This window comes from Dinoponera quadriceps, unplaced genomic scaffold (genome assembly GCF_001313825.1).
Source record: "Dinoponera quadriceps isolate SergipeBrazil2010 unplaced genomic scaffold, ASM131382v1 scaffold426, whole genome shotgun sequence".
Classification (NCBI taxonomy): domain Eukaryota; kingdom Metazoa; phylum Arthropoda; class Insecta; order Hymenoptera; family Formicidae; genus Dinoponera; species Dinoponera quadriceps.
In genome coordinates this window covers 486,894-502,206 of record NW_014554535.1, presented here as the reverse complement: position 1 = coordinate 502,206, position 15,313 = coordinate 486,894, and the positions used below count along the sequence as shown (strand labels likewise).

Genomic DNA, 15,313 nt, shown 5'->3' with positions numbered 1-15,313 from the left:
CCCCCCGGCCCCCCCCCCCCCGTGTCACGGGCTCGCACGACTCGGATATGCACACGTGCACGGCCGCGTCTGTGGTGTGTCTCTCCCACGCGCTGGTATCATGTAGATGCAAACCCGATGCAAAGTCTCGCACAATCCAAGGTCCTCTTACACGGTTTCGCTGGAACGAGCAGACGCCGAAATTAAGTGCGATCTCTGCGTCAGGGGATTGTTAGCTCGCTTCGCGCGAAACTTAAATCGCGCGCGGTCGATCGGCGAGACGATTTGTCAGGCGTTTCTGGATAATTCGACCGAGAAGAAAAACCGACGAACGGAACCTCCTCGGCTTTTAACACGTCGAACGTCGCGACAGTCGTCGCACTGTAAATCCGAGTGTGTTGTTTTAGCTAAGGCTTTTCTTACACATTTCTCGCCGTTTTAATCGTCGTTTTATACGATTGGACGTGTTAATTTATAATTTAACGCGATTCAACGTTTTAAATGATGTTACCTAAGACGGGAAAAATCGTGTAAAGTGTAGACGTACGTGTGAAAATAACACACTTGGATTTGCAGTGCGGTGACCCTGGCATTATGATCTTACTGCGTCTCATTAGGTTGTTATAAAATATAATTAATTGCATTTGGAAAATCGATTATATGATTAGATGAATTATACATCCTGAGTTATATTTGTTTACCATATCTTTGGTATTTCAATTTATCAGTTTTTGTGTAATTAACGGGAATAAACGCGACAATCAATGTGTCAATTTTGGCGACAAAGCGCGGTAATAGAAATTCCACAAGAAGAACCAGGTTTCCACCATCTCATTTACGTCAAATGAGATTAATTTCTGCCAAAAATAGTGACGTTTGAGTTTTGCACCGAATGGAAAGAAAAATTAAAAACAAATTTATGCCATAAAAGCGTACAATTTATGTACAAATGCCAGAAGTTGAAATTCGTAGATGTATGTCAAACATTTTGGCTCACGTAGCAGCTTCTTCGGAGACAGAATAAAAGAAAGAAGGTTGCGCCCGTTCGGCGATCACGTTGAAAACTCGTGGTTCGCGAACGGGCCTAAAGGCTTGATTTGAACTTATTGCCGTATTCAGGACACGGGCGGACTCGCGCGTAGCTTGGCGTTGACAGAAGTTAATGGAATACCGCCGCCAGGTACGGGTAAACTTCTACGAGGTCAACCGTTCGTGTGAACTTACGCAACATCCTCTCGTAGTGCATGCACTGTCGTTACCGTACGGGTAAACTTGTAGCGGATAGTGGAGCACAATCAAATACGGGACGCAATCAGACACCCCATCGTTTATGTGTGCGATAAGGACAGAGAGAGAGAGAGAGAGAGAGAGTTACACGTCGTGCTTTCTGCATCGGCTCTCACCTGAATTTTGAAGTCGGACTTACCTCGGCGAAAAACTTCTCTGGCAGACTCGATTACGAATGCCTCAAACATTAACTTTGAAATTAAGAGCGTTCCCATGTTGAATCAGAGTCGGTTAATCTTAAACGGTAACTTTACCTTGGCGGAATTTTAATTTTGCCTCAATTCGGTTATTCCGCTAATACGTTTAACATTGAAAGAGTTACGGGGATCGGAATGCGATTACGGCGAGTGTTCTCAATCGTGGGCTCGCCGCGAGAAATCGCCGTCGGATTCGGCGGAGCGCTTAGCAGCGTGCTCGATCGAAGTTCGCGTCGTCAAAAAAATCAAGATAGCCCCGCGGATCCCGACGGACGGGAGCGATACGAACGCGCGATCCGGCCGGGAATATAAACGTCATTCCGGGGACGAGGGGGTCGCGTGTTAGAGCTTCGTCCTTCTTGTGAGGCCGCGAGCGAGACACAGGGCGTCGATAAGCCGGCGATAAGGGAAGCTACTTTATATCTCGACGCGCATACATCTCGCTCATCCGCTTCGCTTTCCGTGAAATCTCGCGCGATACGACTCCTGACGACGACCTGACCCGCTGTTCCGTTAAACCCTGACCCGGGGCTGCGTTTCGTACAGTTCGGCCGAATGACCGGGATCCATTCTCGCGCGCAATCGGGAAACGGCGGTACGGTAGATGCGAATTGGGCTGAAAAGTTCGTATTGAGAATCTCTCTTTCGTTCGTCGTGCATCTGCGAAATGACTCGAAATTCATATTTTTGATTCCGTGTCTTCCGCTTTAACCAGAAATTTCAGCCGATAACGCGTATTAAAGTCGCGACGGGTGTAATTAGTGCGACCGGGGGCTAAACGCGAGTCTGGTCGAATAATTTATTCGGCTCGCAATTAAAAGCTGTTTCCGAGTAAATGTTCAGTAATGTTGTTTTATAATGCGGAGTGGCTTTGAAGTAGCATAACGATTTTCAAGTAGACGCCTCTCCCGGTACCCCACACAAGCAGAGTAATTAAAGGAAGTGGTACTTTCCCGCTCTTTGAAATACGCAGCCGTACTTTTTCAAAGGCCCATTTAGAAAGGATTAAATGCGTTATATCTTACTTTCTTCTACTGCCATATTTCTTTCACCAACAGCTATAAAATTAGAGAGCCCAATCGTTCTAAGAGCACGTACGGAGAATTTGGTAGTCGCTCGGACGCGAACTGTTAGTCACACGGATTGCTCGATCGCGAAATTGATTGTTGCATGGTTAACTCGTCCGACCAACGCCGTTAAATGTAGCTGCGAAGTCAAAAGTCGAACTTTTCTAACGGGAAAGAGTGACAGAGAGTCAGAAAGAGAGGGAGAATGAGAGGGACAGAGAAAGAGAGAGGAGAGTGGGCGAGGGAGAGAAGACATACGGGAAGAAATCAGTTTAACGAACTAACACCCAACGAATGTATCTTTTTCCCCGTCTCTCTTTCTCTCTCTCTCTCTCTATCTCCCTCCCTTCCTCCGCAGAGCTTTTTTTTCCCTTTCAGATCGAAGGCGGCGCGCGGCATTCGTCCTATATCGGGGCGAGACTCAATTGGGTTCTGGACCGCGGTTATCCGTTTATCGCTATATAACCACCGTAGGGTGGTTCGGGTGATCGGGTCCGAGGCGGATACATCCCGCGAAAGGAGGCGAGCGATTAATCACGTTTTACTCGGCTCCGACTCGGACCGACCAATTTGGCCGGAAAGGTCGTTGTTTGCTCGATAAGGGCGCCAGGCGGTGGAAAAGCGAAGCCAGTGCTGCCCCGTGGAACAATCGACGAATCTCGCCGGTGATCCTCGGTATAGACAAACAATCTTATCCGGCCACCGACGAATAAAACCTCCGTCGTCCTCCGTTCCTTCTCTTTCCTCTCTCCTTTCTCTCTCCCTCTCTCTCACTCGGCTGGCCGTTCATCCGATTCACTGAGTCAAATCTCCACCGAGTCGACCCCGCCGAACCTGTGTCGGCTCCGGACACGTTGGAGGGTGCATTTTTCATGATGCATCTGTGGAAGCGCTCGACTTGCGGCGTCTTACCTGTGGATAAGGCGCCGGTTTCTTTATAGAGCGGACGTGAGATGGTATTCCTCGCGGCCGGCGATATCGCTCTATGACATTGCGCGGCCACTTTGATAGTAATTTTCGACGTAATGCGCCCGAGTTTTTCAACGTCTGTCTGGCTGGCGAGAGAGGGAAAGAAACGACGATCCCGAGCCAGCGAGCGAGAAAGTTCGGGGAACACGCAGATAGCGTGGATTCGTTTGGTAAATTAGCGTGCACGGATCTGTTTATACGAGGAACACTTAGACGAAGTTCGTTTAAGCGAAGGCCGTTTAAGCGAGGCTACTCTATCCCGAGCGCGCGTGCGCCCGATCTCTCTTCCTTTCTTTTCCTTCGTCCCGCAAATGCAAATGTCGCTGTTTGAGCATGAAACGCGGGGAAAAAATTAATTTAAGCAAAATTCCGGCTTAATTCCGGTCCAGCGGAACCGCCGTGTATGCATCTCCGCTCGTGCGGTCTCTAACGAAATGAAGTCGAACGACACCGCCGAGACTCCGCTCGTCTCTCTCTCTCTCTCTCCTCCCGCCGCCGTCTATATCTGTGTGAAGAGACCGGAGGCCCGCAAGCGGTAAATTAATTCGAACGACAAGCGCAGTCGGCGCTTCCACTCGCGCCGAATAAACATCAGGGCCAGAAGTTGACCAGACCGGGCGCCCATGCCGCGCTGGAGGACGCGCCATATCTGGGATCTACGTGCCCATTTCCTGTGGCCCGTATAACGTATTTGGCACCGATCCTCCGCTGCATCTGCATCGGACGTCGCCGGCGTTGCACGGGACGGATTATGGGACGTATATCCCGTCGATCGCAAATTGCGTGATCCTATCCGGATTGACGCGGGTGTTCATCCGCGTCGGGACTTTTCTTTCTTCCCGTTCTTCGTTCGTTCGTTCGTTCATTCGCTCGTTGATAATTGCGGAAAGTCGTCGAAGTTTTTCGACCCATAATCGTGTCGCCGGTATTATTATTATAGTGATATTAGTATCGATCGTTTGGAGGAGAAAGAGAAAAGTGCCTCTCCCGTGAATTCGCCCGAACGTTCGGCGGGAAACGGGAAGAGCGAGCTGTATTTCCCGGTATTTCCGCCGTCTTCCCCCGTGGGGTCGTCATTTGCCTTTGCTTCTCGTTTTGCGAATCCACGGTGGATTCGTTCGGAATGCTGTGTTATTTTATCGACCGGCCGCTGAACCGCCGCCGTCGCCTTACTGTTCGGGAGCGGCTCGCGACAGAGTGTAACGGCGTGATTGCAACGGTAGATTACCGTAGGCTAACTGCGTGCGTGGATTATAATCTAAACAAGGTATCATTAATTTTCGTACGTGTGGTGGGTACTCTCAGTGCCAATAAACATCAGAGACAGCAACAGCGGGCCAGCAGACCCGCGGCAGCCACTGATGCACTTTGGGTGCCGGCACATTCGAGATATACACCCGCGTGTCCGTATAATATATTTAGTATCACACGGTATCCGCAGCAGATGTTGCCGTCGGGCGGCGGTCCACACTTCGGACTTCAGGTCGAGCGTTCGTTCATTATTTCACGACTAGCTCATGTTAATTTCGAACGAATGCGGGCTTGAATATTTCGTGCGCGAGCTTTGCTGAACGCGCTCTTTCGAGCGATTTAGGGAGCCGCTTTTAGCTGCGTCGACTTCACGCGAATGCATTAAAGGCCGGTGTTAAATTAATGAAATTTCGGCACATCCGCGACACGCCGGCGGCGTCTTCGGGAATCGTTCGCTCGATAATTTAATCAGGAAGCTCGTGCCGCTTGCGACGAACCTTTTCTCCCCGGTCAAACGTGAAAACCTGTCCCGTTTAACCCTCGGACCGCATTCTGGGTCAGATAGACTCGGTGAGCTGTGTTTGAAGAGCTACAACGAAAAGAATTGCGTGATATATGAGTTCTCACGAAAAATCGTTAGAGAGCCGCTGTGTCCGTTAGATACGGCGTGGATCTGATAAGTCAATTAATGCGTGTTTGATAACCGGCCGAATTTCATGCCAGGTCAGTTAAATCCAAATCTGGCCGGTATAAAATTTGACGCCACAAGTGACTTTTTGCTGAAGATTTATGCGCGAACGTAAGCACTAAGCGTAAGCAAACACTGTGATTACGTGTATTTTCTTGGAAGATAATAAAGAATGGTGTTTTATTGAGGTCAAATGGCGTATAAACTACATGAGCGTCCTGCAACGTGCGATCCTAGGTAACTTATTATTTTCTTAAACAATGCGTGTTATCATTTTGCAAGTAAAAAATAAACTATTTTTTTATACTTTCATAACATAAATATTTTTTCCCCAAAAACACCTATTTCCGACATTTCAAAATATTCTTCTTTTAGTTGTTAAAAAAAAATATATATTTTTCGAACATACATTAAAGTCATTTTTCTGTTAGAACTATCTTTTAACTTCATCGTCTTACAGTTGTAGATCAAAATAATAAAAAGTAAAGAAATTATGATTTTTTTATAAAAAAACACTACCTTTCGCGAGACCACCGTCTAAATTCAAATTTTTTTCAATAACTTGAAACTTGATTTTTTATAAATGCATGATCAAACATTAAAGTAGAAGATTTGTACTTTATTCCAGAATTTTGTAAACCTCTTTCCTTTTACACTTTCTCAGATACAAAATTTAGAAAATTACACAGGGCCGATATGACTCTGTTTGCGAGCAACAATAAAGTTAAGTGTGGGGTAAAAAGGTTAATGTATATTGTGTTTATTTGAGGAGAAAGTCGCTTGGACAAACTCGCGTTTACCACCACCATTGCGTGATGAGCCGCGCGAAAAATCCCGACCGATATTTAAAAACACGATATACTCGTATTTACCTAACCGAAAAAAAAAAAAACGTTACAATTTCGAAGCGCGGGCTTTTCAGATAATTTTAGCACGCGCGATTTACGTGTACGCGCGTATCACTTATTTTCGCAACGGCTTAATAATCGACGCTCGGATAATCCATAGCCATGCGCGGGGTATGGTACGCGGTATCTATCGGTGGAATTATGTCAAGATCGAGTACGGCTGAAGTTAAATCGGATTTATAACATCGAGCCGATTGCACGAGCGGTTAATCGATACATCAATCACAGAAAAAGGAAAGAGCAATTATCCCGCGTTGCGCAGGCTATTAAGCTTTTATCACGATATTCTTAATCTACGAATATCCGAGATAGCTACTCCGAAGCAAACCAATTAGCGATAAAGTTTAACTCTAACGTATATACACACAACTGAAAAAAAAACGGTTTATTCGAAGCTCGATTCGGTCGTATTTACTCCCTACCGATTCAACGAGTGATACGTTTGTTTAACCCCTTCATCACTGTGGAAACATACGCGTCCGGAGAGATTCAGAAATTTATCGTTGTATTTTTGTCCCATTAAGAAATACTATTGAGACAAATATGTCCGCATTCTTTCGAGTCTTCCTAATGTAATTCTTCTGTACAGTTTCTCATTTATATTTTGCACAATAAATTATTATTGTAATTGGAACAGTCTCAATTGTCGAGAGAGAGAGAGAGAGAGAGAGAGAATCAAGAGTGAAAAGGTTAAGTAGACTTAACGAAATTCAACGATATTTTCTGTGAATAGAAAATTCCCCTCCAAAGGAAGCTTGTTACTTAATACGCTAATAATACACTCAATTACTTCTACCGTTCGTTCGAAAAGTCGTTCAATACGCGTAGGGTATATTCAATTACTTCATCCGCCACTTACTTGAGAAGCTCATTCAGGGAGGAAGAAAGCCGCCGCCGGCGAAATTTGATAAACGTTTGACGATCTCTATTTAGACGTCGCGCACTGCAACATGGAATATCGCGCAATAAATCGCGACGCCGTGCGGGGAGCGTGAAATATTCGGAAAAAAAACGCGATCGCCTCTTCTATTTACTGCTATCGGATAAACATTCGGGCAAGAATCTGACAGGTCGGACGGTGGCGGCCGCGCTTCCGTAGCGAAGTGGCACACTCGAACTGCACTTTATTTATTTTCCGGAGCCGTGTATTGCGCTGTTGGCACGGTGCCCTCGTTGCATCTGCGTTATTGCTCGTTGTCGGGCACAACAGATTTCGCACCGGACACCCTTCGCGATGTATCGACTGCCCGCGTCAATCGCAATGAGCGCGGCCGATTTAATGGACCAAGAATGATATATGCAACAGAGAAGCTCGCCGCGCTCAAATCGCGAACGCATCTCGGCCCGCTTAATTGTTGCGGATGTTTCTCGCCCGCGAGCTGTCTCCAGCTCTTCTCCCCGCGGCCGTGCGACAGTCAATTTCGAGCGCGAACAATCGCGAAACCTCCCTCGCATACATAATTCCGACGCGGGCGGGGGAAAAAATCGCCGAGACGGGTCGGAAATCTCCCGCAGCTGTTTCCGGAACTTCCGAGAATTGCTATTTCGAAACTCCGGAGCACCGTCTCCGTAAAAACCCTCCCTCGCGCCTTAAACGTTCGCCTTGTATACGCGTAAGTGCATAATATATAGTCGGAAATGCGAATGGCGTGTCTCATAGATTTCTTGGGAGGTTCTCGATCTCACCCGCGTCGGTTTTCTCCGCGAGCGGCGGCCCCGAAGAAGCCCGCGGAGGGGCACTTCGGCGGAAGTTCCTCTCGGGCCAAAGTTGAAGTCACTCACCGATTGGCACGTTGACAGCGAAGAGAACGACAAGGGCGCGATGGCAGAGCATTGTGCGCTGCGGTGAGAAAGAGAGAGCCGGGGGAATCGTCCGTCGATGGCGGCAGGCTGCTCCCTTTATCTACTTAACCCCGTCATCTTCTGCGCGGACCTCCGTTTCCGGTGCTCTGACGCATAGCATGCCTGAAACAATCGCGGAGTTCGATCATTTACTCGATCGGGCAGCGTCACGGGGCCGCCGTTGTTCGCCGGAACGACCGCTTTATCGTCCGTTTCCAGCGAGCGAACTTTCGGCTCGCCGCCGCTGCTGCTGCAGCTTTGCATCTCCGGGAGCGCTCCGACTCGCGCGCGCGTTCTCCGGTCGAGCGTATCGTTTCGCTTCGTGACGTTCATCGATCGTATCGCGACGAACTTCGCTAAGAGCGCACCGCCGTTAATTTCACCACCTCCGAATAAGAAATTAGTTTGACGCGAGCTCTCTAGTGAGCTCTCGCGTTTACGGTCACTGCGCGGTTGCCGTCGCAATTGCCTTCGCCGCTGTCCTTCTTCATTCGAGAACCAGATATTTACGCGCCCCGCCGGAGGAGACGTTAAGTGTCGTCGATGATTGATCGGCTCGTTTGATTCGCTCGAATTCGCGCGGCTCGACGCGTACTGATCATCTTGCGCCCGTCGATTGTGATGGAATCATTCTACGCGAATCAGCTGGAAGTTCCGAGGGGGAGACTCGGTTAGTTTAGGTTCCCACTGAACATTTATACTTAAACGCTTGTATATCGCCTTCTATTATCTGTGCATCTCTGTTAGATCAACCGATGCGTAAATATAACATTAATAGGAAAAGTAGGGTAATAATAATAACATTGTTATATTTGTAATATTATATTTTTAATATTATATATATATATATATATATATGTTTACCTCAACTTCGTTTCAAATTAACAATTATTATTTAGGTAGTGAGATAAATACGTGAGAACACAATTTTATTCGATAAATATTAAATTTACGAGTGACCCCTTTAACGCGCTATTGAATATACGACATTAATGGACAGTATATCCTTAAGTTTGTAAATTTATTATCACGTCGACTGGAAGCGAGGATATCTTTCATATTTCTTCCAGTTCGCTTAAAGCTGTCAATTTTAATATGATAAAAGAAATATAAATTTAAATGAGACATTCAAACTTTCTCGGGGCATTCTAGTTAAGGGATCAATGAACCTGTGAAATGATATTTGATAATACCCTCGCCGTATTCGCTCATGGCCTTGCTATTGATCTTTCGAAATTCCAAGAATCGCAAAAAGGCAAGGGACGCGATATTTTCCGTAACGTAACGATAAATTTCAACGTTATGTATGTTTATTCCCGCTACCTCTGAAGATGCATGTATGTGAGCGCGGAAGCACACATCTCGCTTTAATATTACGTTAATACACTTTTACGTTCGATGAAGCTCAAATAACGCCGCGCACGTCGCTTCCATCAACTATATTATTACGATACTATTTACGGCGCGAGTTTTACAAAGTAACATACGTCGCGATGAATTTAATTATGACGCTGTTGCAATTTTGAGGGGCCTGTCAGTTCAAATAAGTTATTTTCGCGAATTTATAAATTATCACACAGGTGCCGGGGAGAATTTACGGGTGAGGCGAGACAGAGAGAGAGAGAGAGAGCGAGCGAGCAACGACGACGGGAATGCAAATAGCGCGTTTGTCACGTTTATGTAAGTACGTTGTCACGTATATTCGGCGATAAATTGCTCCTAATGCATTTCCGCTTCAGACGATTTCTGTCGCCGCGGGAGAAATTAATCACGCGTGTCCGTCGTCCATTATTTTATGACTCACGCGTACACACGCAAACGCGAGTTGTGAGCGCGATGCACGCACGATATACTGGCGTTACACACTTCGTAAAGTCGGCGATTTTATAAATCTCGCGATACACGCCGTAAGTTCCGCGTATTACACAGCGCGCGCGCGCGCGCACGATACGGCCGTCGATTCGCGATGCGCTTTCGTTCATTATGCACGTGGCCGTTAAGCGGCGATAAACCGCCAGTAATGTTATTCAGTTTCGTCGAAAATCCGGTCTTCGATCGCCATAAAATAATCAGAGCGCAACCCGGACACAATTATCGATCGTCGTGATCATATATTAATAACTGCGGTCGATGATTAAAATCGTAATTAAATAGAAATGCCATAAGCGCAGCGTTCGTCTCGTCTGCGTTCTCGGTTTACGCGCGGTTCAAAGTGGACGCGTGCGAAACTTCAAAAAGCGTCGGACGTCGTTCTTTACGTTATAAAAGTAAAACACCGCGAGAGATAGAGAGAGAGAGAGAGAGAGAAGGAGAAGCGATGCAATAAAACTATCGCGATTCTTGCCGACCGAATTAAGCCTAGCGTAATCCTGCCGCGATTATTCGACGCTTCGATAAGCCGTATCGCTTCGGCGTAATAAAATTTGCACGCGTTGCGGAGCACCGCCGAGCTACATTATGCGCGACTACGAAAGTGTGAACAACTTTGTGTGTTCGCTCTCGTACACACACACACACACACACATCCAGATAGAATCTCCTCGTTCTCTTCGCCGACAAATTTCATTAATCGCAAAAGCTCGACTCGCTCCGCCGCGAATATCTCGCCGTATACTCGCCCTCTCACCGCGCGTTTCATAACCGTCTACTTGCCGTTCATCATCGCCCGTTTAATGCCGCGCATTAATCGAACTAAAACACACCGGCGCACCGCGGCGCCGCTCCATCGCGTTCCGTTTGTTTCCGTTTCATCAGCGAGCGAAGAATAATACGTTAACAATGAACGAGCGGGCAACTCGATTATCGACGCTTGCAAGTTTAAAGCAAACACAGGATCCGGCGAAAGGACGCGCGCTTTCGCCGACATGTCGTCGGCGTCCACGATGACGACGACGGACGGGGCGAAATGCGAAACGCGAAGCTTCGTTATCGGCCACGAGAAGCCAATCTATATCGCAGGGACGGCAATGGCCACCGCGACGAGTCGTCGGCCCTCTCGCAAGCGGTCCGCTCGCAAAAAGTGGCCGATGGGGTTAACGGGTAATTTGCATTCGCACACGCGCGTTATCTCTCGACGGTGTCGGGCTCGTTCGGCAAAACGCCGGCACGCTAACACGCCGCTGCTTCCTGCGCGGAACGTCGATCGCTTTGGTCTCGCGAGTTCTTTCGCCCGGAGACGAGCAAGCTCGTCGGCGTTTCGTGTCGCGAGAAATTTCCGCGGCATCATTTTCAGCCCCGCGATCAGAATCGCGAGATCGTTCGTCGCGAGAGCCCGCGCGCGACGAAAAAATCTCAACGTAAGGGAAGTTCGCTTGAGTTCACTTATTTTCATCCCTCGGCTCGTTAATCGAGTATCGTCCTTTTCGCATCGTAATACGATCAATTCCGTCGATTCTTTCGCGAGACCTGAGACAGGGATATCCTGCGGATGTGAGTGGCAGCGGTGAAAATATGAGGGAAGGAAAAATAAGCGTTAAGAGAGGAGCTTTTAGACCGTTAATCGAGTATCGTCCCCTTCGCACGCAATGCGATACGATTAATTCCGCTTTCCGCTGATCCTTTCGCGACTGCGAGCGCAAGACGCGCCTTCTCAAGGAACGAGGGAGATATCGTGCCGATAAACGGCCATACCGGCGCATACACGGGGATGTTACGTGCATAGATTACAAGATAAGCGAAGGGCGGTTTGATAAAGCTGGCGTGCGAGATAATGCGGCCGAGATAATTATTTTTCAGGTACGACTGTTGGTAAATCTTATTTCCTTTTCGTGATTAATTGGCGGGCCCGGGTGGGTGTGATAATGGAACGCGCGGGATAGATACCGTGGCCGCGAGAGGGAGGGTGAAAAACAGTTCCTCGGAATAAATGTCGGCCGAGCCATCTTGATGCGCGTGAATGACGAGCGCGCTGATATACATGCAGATCGTTAGCGAGAAATTCTAATTATGAATTTTACTTACGCGTCGCATAATTTCTCTCCTTATCTATGGAAAAGAGGGCTTATATCGATTGGACGAGTTACTGGGGGGGAAAGGCACAAGTGTCAGAATATCGACCTGCGAGTCTCCGACGAGAGTAAAACGGTTTTCGGAACGCCGCCGGAAAACCCAACTCTTTCCCACTCAGCCGTAATCGCTCTTAGATATTTGTTGTTATCATTCAGTTTACGTGTTGATGTACATCTACTGGGTGAGAGGCAATGTTTATTGATTACATCAACTGGAAAATCTTCGAAATATCGGAGAAAAATTTGTCCTACAGAATCGATATCGATCTCGAAAATCGAGTTTGGTCCTATGTTAAGTCTTTGATTCTATAGCACGCTAAGAGTTAAGATAGCAAGTTAAGTTCAATTTAAATTCTAATAATATATATAATTTAGACCGATATATTTATATATAATCGAGTCTTACACTGAAAACCGTTTTACACTCAAAATCGTCTATATATAATCGAATCTTACACTTAAAACCGTCTTAGGTTTATCTTCAGGTGCCCTAAAGCTCATTTCATTGGCGAAATGAAATTAAACTTAAGACGGTCTTAAATATAAAATCTGACTATAAATGTCGACCTTAGTCCTTTTGACCCTGATGACGTCTTAAATTTTTGGTTTTGCTATTTTAGCGTCAACATAGGTTGGTCGTGGTAGCATTAAAATTAAGTCTTTAGAATTAAAAATTCAAGAGAGAAGTTAATAATTCAATATCGTTAAAATAGATTTTTACTAATCCATAGGCTGTCTAAGTAAGTATAAAATGTCCTTGAAAGCTTCAAAGTAGTATCAAAATTTCGATTCAGAATACCAGTGGTCATCACTTCGAACACTTTTTGTAAATACAAGCTTTTCTAAATATAAGCTTTTTTTTTACCTGATCTTTAGCAAAATGTTTCTATTTTTTAAGAATGTTATAGGATATCATAAAATGTTCCTGTTTTTTTCCGTTTTCTGATATATTTAAAACGGTAATAGTTATTGCCTCATTCAGTGTACATAATATATAACTCGCACACATAAAGAAAAAAAGTTATTCCTTCGTCGTAGCGAAATCGTGTTAGAACACATTAAACGAACTCTGAAGCGGCCGGAGGGAGCGGGCGGGGTGCGAGAAGTACCCGGCGAAAATATGAATGAGAAAATGATTAAATTCGAAGTCGCCATTTCTCTTAGACGGCCCCCGGGCCCTCGAAGTTCGGTTCGGCTCATACGAGGAAGAAGCATCGATAAAGGCCGCCTACGTGGCTACGGAATATGTAAGACACGCGCGCTCACATACGGGGCAACCCCGTCTCGTGTGTAGGTCGGCTCTCTGCGAATTCGTGAATATTCAGCGGCGGCAGCGCCGTCGACCTTCCCCGAGGCGGGTTTACGGCCCTCGGCCTCGCTTTTACGAGTTTGTCAAGATGAAACGACTTCGCGCCGAATCGGCGTGTACCGTCGTGTCGTCGCACCCTCGCGTCGCGTCGTCGACGCTTTCTTTCTCGAGCGAGTGTCGAGAAGAAGCGACCGGACTAGGAATAAGAGAGAGACCGAGGGGGCCATCGTTCTAACAAACGACGCGGCTAAAGATTTGCATCGGGGACGAGTTGTAAGCGCGGGAGGCTCGAGAACGGAGAGATGTGGGTTGAGATAGGTTAGTAATAACAGTTCGTACAGACGGATGCGCTCACCGGGCGCGTCGAGCGTCGTTCTTCTTCGTGTACACGGAGCTTCAATGAAGCTTTGACATTTACTGGGTCAAAACTCATTGGCCTTTCTAATCGTTTTCATCTGCCCCGATACAATATGATACGATATAATGATGTATGATATGTTATACGATATATGTTAACCTGTCAAAATGTCACGTGATTTAAATAATCAATAGTCACAATACACGAGGGAAGAAATGGTTCATCGCGATACACATTATAGCCACTTCCGGCGTGAACCATATCTTTTTGTTGTTTTAATAAAAAGAAAGATAATAGGAGCGAAATTACATGAAATGTGCATGAAATTATTATCATCAACGCTACAATAATATTTATTAGAAATATAGATTTAACTAGAATTATTTCACTATACGATTACATAATTACACAAATGTCAAACTTTTGTTATTATAACTTTCACTATTTAACTTTGTTACAACTCTCTCTCTCTCTCTCTCTCTCTCTGTCTCTCTCAATACAACTCTTTCCTCAATGTATACACGATATACGGTATGAATCATACGGGATCATATACGATGCGAACAATTAGAAAGACTAGTGGGGTTTTGGTTTAGTGAATGCGTTGAAAGCTTTATCGGAGCTTAGTGCATCGTATAGATTGGCGCGATACATTCGTGGAAACGTGACAATTAGCTTAGGGTACATCTGTCCGCGTGTATTTCACTGTTACAGAATCACGCATACGCATACACGCGCGCCTCCCGTTGAAATTTGGATCACGCAGATTTCAATTTCTGCTCGCGGGCGATCGATGTTTGCGCAAGATTGACAACGACGTTTATATTAAACAGAAAGTTGGCCGAAACCCAAAATGATACCGCTCCCGGCGCCCGCCGCGTCGTCCCCCGTCGGTGTTATTTCGCGGTTAAAAGTTAGACAGCGTATCCCCGGAGTCATCAAATATTCGCCGAAGATACTCGCAACTACCGAACTTGTATCGCGCGCGCCGCCCGCATCAAATATTTCCTCGTCTCCCATTTGTGTTATTTCTCACGTCCGTCCCGGTGATGCGGACATCGTACAAATTCAACCGTATCTGAACTTCCGTTTCGCGCGCGGAGCCGCGTAATAACCCGGAGCTTATGAGCCGCGCCTTGACCTCTTGCGCGCGCGTCTACTGCGGAGGGGAGGTACTCACCTTTCGCATATTACTTATAGAAGAAGTTTGTCGTTAGAGGGAGCTCGCGAGCCGTCAGACGTCGGGAGGGATCGATGCCAATAGTTACGCCAGCATATCTGAATTTAATGCGCGTTCGAAATAATGCCCGCATCGATTTGAACGAAATCCGTCCGGCGGATCGTCTCGATTCAGGTTCTAATTTTAAAGAGCGCCTTCAAGCGCGCCCCACGGCACCTCCCACGCGAAAACATACCCTCGGATTTCCCGCTCGGCAACGGGACGGGGGGGG

At 46.7% G+C, this 15,313-nt stretch overlaps 1 protein-coding gene across 1 annotated transcript in view; it reads right to left on the bottom strand.

Moving 5' to 3' along the window:
* Window positions 1-15,313, bottom strand: part of LOC106751974 (lachesin-like) — a 173,510-nt gene that overhangs the window by 77,200 nt on the left and 80,997 nt on the right. The window contains exon 2 of the mRNA XM_014633314.1: window positions 8,129-8,311. Coding sequence (XP_014488800.1) covers window positions 8,129-8,180 — 52 coding nt within the window. The 5' untranslated portion in view covers window positions 8,181-8,311. The remainder of the gene's footprint in view (window positions 1-8,128; window positions 8,312-15,313) is intronic.